General features: G+C 42.7%; 1 protein-coding gene across 1 annotated transcript; it reads right to left on the bottom strand.

Annotated features, from left to right (window-relative positions):
- Nucleotides 1-3758: 3758 nt before the first annotated feature.
- Nucleotides 3759-5413, bottom strand: LOC118123178 (tripartite motif-containing protein 16-like; the record flags this gene model as incomplete). The annotated part of the gene is made up of 2 exons (XM_047342382.1): nucleotides 3759-4612; nucleotides 4724-5413. Coding segments are annotated over 2 exons (1356 nt in total), but the record flags the coding sequence as incomplete, so codon positions are not given.
- Nucleotides 5414-5723: the final 310 nt, after the last annotated feature.

Here is a 5723-nt window from a genome sequence, read left to right as displayed (position 1 = left end):
GCAGGCAAAACGGGAATCCAGGGTCCAGAAGGCAGGTCAGAGTGGAGATCAGGCAGAACAACGAATCAAGGGATAAACCTGGAAAGCCAAGAAAAACACACTAGACGATCTGCCAGAGAACAGAGGAAATGAGCCGGTATATATACTGGGTGACTAATGACTGATGGAAAGCAGGTGAGTCTGGGGGTGGGGCAGGTAGAGTGGCTGAATTCTGAAATGACATGAGAATTAGTACATGCAAAAAATAAGACAAGACAATGAAAATGTTAAGAGCTGACTGAAGTTGTGAGTGTGGTTCATGGCTGTCAAATATTTCATCACATAATCTGATGTGCACATGTTTTACCACCAAAAAAGGACAAGGAAAACTATTTTTCTTTTATTGATTTAAATGAAGTGTCTGGGTTGAGCTCATTAGTCTTTAACCTTCTTTGGATCCCAGTGTGAACGCTGTAAGAAATAAGGTCTAACACCTCATTGTTTCTTCACTTACAAGCTGCTGCCATGTTTGGATTCACCGAGCAACTCCCGCCTGCACAGTTTTGTGACCAATGTTCCTCTAGAGTAACGTCAAGGTCACATGAATCCCACCTGTATCAGTTTTTCTGAACGTAGCCTGAGTTTGCAGGATTACTCAAAAACATGGGAACATCTTCCTCCTTCTTCTTCTTCTCTCTCCTCCTTCTCCTTCTTCTCTCTCCTCCTTCTCCTTCTTCTCTCTCTTCTTCAGTTCGTTCCTCTTCTCCTTCTCCTTCTTCTCTCTCTCCAGTTGCTCTTTCTTTTCCTGCTTCTTCTTCTCCTTCTTCTCCTTCTTAACCTTCTTTTTGTACTCATTGGTCTTCAAGGCGAATTCCTGAAAAGACAGAGACAACATAAGTTTCAGCATTTTCTTCTTCAAAGTCTCAACACGAAACAAATCAATCCATATAATTCAAATCTAAAATGATCTGATGTAACGTACCTGAAGCTCAATGTTCTGCTGAATCAGGAGTTTTACTTCTTCCTCCAGATCTTCCAATTTCCCCTTCCACTCGTTTTCCACTATCACGTTGTCCAGGACCTGGAGCTGAAGATCAACGCTCAGGGAGAAGTTTTCTTCCTCCTTCGCTTTCATTGTCGTCTTTAGATCTTCGAGCTTCTTCTCCAACTCTTCCTCTCTGGCTCTTGCTGTGTCCACAGACTTCTCAATTTTAACCAAGTCCTCTCTGGCCTGATACAGCTGAAAGGCAGTAGAGGCTATCTGCTTCCTCGGAGTTGCGTTCTCAGCAGTTAGCTGCTTCTTCAGAGCATTGCTTACTGCAGCTAGACCAGTGTTTCCTGCAGCCAGGTTTTCCAGAGTAGCTTTCTCTGCCACATGCTCCTTTATAACTGTGTTTGCAGCATCCAGCTTCTTCTTCAGTACAATGTTTTCTTCAACCAGAGCAACGTTATATACAGCCTGCCTCTTCAGAGCGGTGTTTTCTGCAGCCAGAGCTGCATTCTTAGCATCCAGCTGCCTCTTCAGAAAGGTGTTTTCTGCAGCTAGAGCAGCGTTCTCTGCCACCTGCTCCATCAGAGCTTTGTTCTTAGCAGCCAGCTTCCTCAGTGACTGAAAGACACAAATAAACCTATAACAGGTAAAAGGACAGTCCCATCCTAACTTCAGATATATTCAAAGAGACGGAGATTATTGATCAATTTTAGTCATTTACACACGTCTGCTTTTAAAGTCTGTAAAACTACAGTAAAGTAAGATGAAGAAATAAAAGACAATTGTGTTTTGAAGATAAAACTAAAAACAGTTTAACCTGAAATCTCTCCTGCTTAAAACAAAACTTACTTCCTCTCTTGAGCAGTTGATGCTCTTGATGTTGGATGAACGCAGGTGATCCAGTGCTTTGAGATCAAAGCCAATTTGTGTCTGGCTTTGATCTGACCTGGATGGAAACATCAAAGCACACTGTTGCTGCTCTGACAGCTGCTTAGTGGGAGATTCTGCCTGCTCATGCTCAGTAACACACACGCCAACAATCTCTGACACACACACACACACACACACACACACACACACACAAAGAAACCCACAGAAATGCACGTACACACTAAGATATACACATCAACATGTGTACTGTACATGAGCGAATATGTGTACACGTCTGAGTCAAGTTATAGGTTAAACCTGCAATAAGTGATTTCCTGGCCACATGGGGGCAGTAGAAACATTTCCTAAATATTTTTTATCTATGTAGACTGTAGAGGGAAGTGAAGGGTGAGGATTATTAAAGTGAGAGGTCTCACCTTCTATACACACAGGATGATTGTATGTGGCAAGAATAATAAAAAAATCTGTTTTTACATAACGTAAAAAACGTTTTTTGTTTAGTGTTGCTCTGCTGCGTCTGTTTTGTCAACTAACAAATGCTAATTGCGAGTTTGCATTGTTGTGTTGTTTCATATTTTTTCATTAGTAACAACAGTCAATCTTAAAAGTCGTATAACGTGCCGACTTGACTGTAGGATGTCAAGTCGAGCTAACAGATCAAATATAATGTCCATAGTTACGTAAAGAACGTTATACTCTTGTCAGACTGTGTTGGTATTGTTGTTGTTTTTACAGACAAAATATTTTCTTACGTGAACCACATTCAGCAGTTTGTCCAGTAGGGGGAGCTGTGAGACAGTAGCTGTTCCTGGTGGTGTGAAACTGTCGCCCTCTACAGGAAACAGAAAGTAACAGCTGCTGCAGTGTTTCTGCTGCTGTTTGATTTTAAAGGTTTTACATGAAATAAAATATGCGACAGATGTTAAACACTGCCCTCTAGTGGATTCTGAATTCTCAAATTCACAAATACAGCTTATCAAATGTGATGAGAGCTGCAGAACAAACCCTCAGAGGGACTCGATCAGACACTCTCCAGTGGAACTGCTAGTTCAGATCATGAAAATCAAAAAGAACAGAAACCTACGCAGCAGCAGATAAATATGCCCGTTCACTAAATATGTAAATACAATGAGGACGAGTGGATTCACACTTTACAAAGATGAGCCGTAATAAAAACAAACCAGGTTCCACATTTACAATGTGACCTAACATCCCATAACACTGATGGACTGTAAATCAAACCAAAGTGAAGTCGATCTGTTGGACATGTTGACGCTCTGAGTTCATTTCATCAGTAAAGTTTGTTCAGTGACTCTTGTTCAGTGAGTTCATGGACACACAGTCAGTTTGTTTCACCTCCATCTCACATGTGGAAAAGAAAAGAACCAATAATCAGCTCATTGATGATGATCAGGATCAATACAGGTTATAAAACATCAGGGAACCTTATTTCTACATTGATTTAGAAAACAACAGCAACATTATTTATTTCAAGCAGAAACGTCACGACGACGAACTTTGAGCAACAAACATGGAGACAAAAGAAGTAAATGATAAAAACACAGAATCTAAATCAATCAATAAAATTTTATTTGTATAGCCCATATTCACAAATACAATTTGTCTCATAGGGTTTTAACAAGGTGTGACATCCTCTGTTCTTAACCCTCAACAAGAGAAAGGAAAAACTACTAAAAAAACATTTTAACAGGTTAAAAAGAACATAGAAACCTCAGAGAGCCACATGTGAGGGATCCCTCTCCCAGGACGGACAGAAGTGCAATAGATGCCTCGTGTAAAGGAGAACATCAGCAAGATAAGATTGATTAGAATAAACACTTTGTAGCATAATGGAAGGTCAATGAATTGATGGATTATTGTCAATAATGGTCGAGTATCTGAGGAGAAATATTATATATCAAGCAGTCTTGTTGTAATCATAGTCCACGGTCAGCTGCCACCTCAATCGTGGTCCACCACCACTATCAGATGCCAACACGATACAGGATCCGCCATTATTATCAGGATCAGCCAGCTAGACACAGGATCCACCAGGTTTAAATCACTGCTTTTAATGACTCGAGTCTATTTCAGTTTACGGAACTCAGCTGTGGATCCAGAATAACCAACCATAACTCCAGCATAGAGAGGCTGAGTGAATGTGGTCTGGACTCTGTGGAGGAGAGTCATGGTGTCAGAGACGCTGTAGAAGGACAGAACACCTGCACTGTGATCCAGGTACACTCCTACTCTGGAGGACCGAGGACCTGACACTGGAGTGTTGATGCTGTTGTAAAAAAAGTCATAACTGTCTCCATTACATTGTAAAGACCAAGATTTATCATTGACTCCAAATCTACATTCATCTGAGTTTCCTGCTCTGCTGATATTCTTGTATGTGACTGCTACACTAACTCCTCCTATCACCTCCATCTCCACCTCCCAGTAACAACGTCCAGTCAGACTCTCTCTACTCAGGACCTGAGGCCAAACAGTGAATCTGTCTGGGTGATGAGAATAAAACTGTTCTCTACTCATATCTGTTACTTTTCTGTTTCCCTCAGATAATAACAGATGTTTGTTTACTGTGTTTGGATCCAGTTTGATTTCCTGTGAATATTTTAAGAAGTCAGCTCTGGTCTTGAGCTCTGGTTGTAGCAGTAAAACATCCACTTGAGACATAATCTGTAAAATCTTTTTCTCACTCAGAATGTCCTGTAGTCGACCTCTGACATGTGACACAGCTGCTGTCACGTCCTCAAAGTTCCTCAGAGGACGGATCCTGATGCTGGATGAGTGTGTAGATTCACTGAGTGGTGACAGTGAGGGGTAGTTGTGTAGAAACTGGTTGTGATCCTCTGTGTCTGAGAGCTGCTTCAGTTCATGGTCTTTCCTCTTCAGCTCAGTGATCTCCTGCTCCAGTCTCTCCTGAAGCTCTCTGACTCGACTCACTTCAGTTTGCTGCTGGGATCTGATCTGCTTCTTCACATCAGAGCTTCTTTTCTTCAGCAGACGGATCAGCTCAGTGAAGATCTTCTCACTGTCCTTCACTGCTTTATCAGCAGAGCCATTGATGGCCTCCTCCTCCTGTTGAAGCAGCTTCACATCTTTCTCTCTGTCCTGGAGTCCCTGCTGGATTGTTTGTCTCCTCAGCCCGAGCTCTCTCTGTCTCTCAGTCCTTTCTGCTGCAGCTGTAACTGTGTCGTGGTCTTTATGTTCATCCACAGAGCAGAGATAACAGATACACTGCTGATCAGTGCGGCAGAACATCTTCATCACCTCATCGTGACGTGAGCAGATGTTCTCCTGGAGCTTCTCCGAGGGCTCCACCAGCTTGTGCTTCTTAAATGGAGGTGACTGAAAATGAGGCTGGAGGTGTTTTTCACAATAAGAGGCTAAACAAACCAAACAGGACTTGAGAGCTTTCAGTTTTCTCCCAGTGCAGAAATCACAGGCCACATCTTCAGGTCCAGCATAGCAGTGATCAGCAGGAGCAGCTTGGAGTCCAGTCTTCTTCAGCTCCTCCACTAAATCAGCTAACATGGTGTTTTTCCCCAGGACAGGCCTCGGTGTGAAGGTCTGTCTACACTGAGGGCAGCTGTAGCTTCCTCTCTCATCCCCATTGTCCCAGTGGGTGTTAATACAGCTCAGACAGTAGCTGTGTCCACAGCCAGTAGTCACCGGATCCTTCAGTGGATCCAGACAGATCGAACAACAGAATCTTTCTCTGTCCAGTTGATTTTCTTGCTGCGCCATTTCAGCTGGTGTCAGTGACTGTAGAATAGTTTCACTTCCTCTGAACAGAAACAGATCTCTGCTCCTCCCTCTCTCCTTCACTCCCTGCAGTGACTCATCTCCAACA

Source organism: Hippoglossus stenolepis, chromosome 2 (assembly GCF_022539355.2).
Source record: "Hippoglossus stenolepis isolate QCI-W04-F060 chromosome 2, HSTE1.2, whole genome shotgun sequence".
Lineage (NCBI taxonomy): Eukaryota > Metazoa > Chordata > Actinopteri > Pleuronectiformes > Pleuronectidae > Hippoglossus > Hippoglossus stenolepis.
This window is presented reverse-complemented; position numbering and strand designations above follow the sequence as displayed.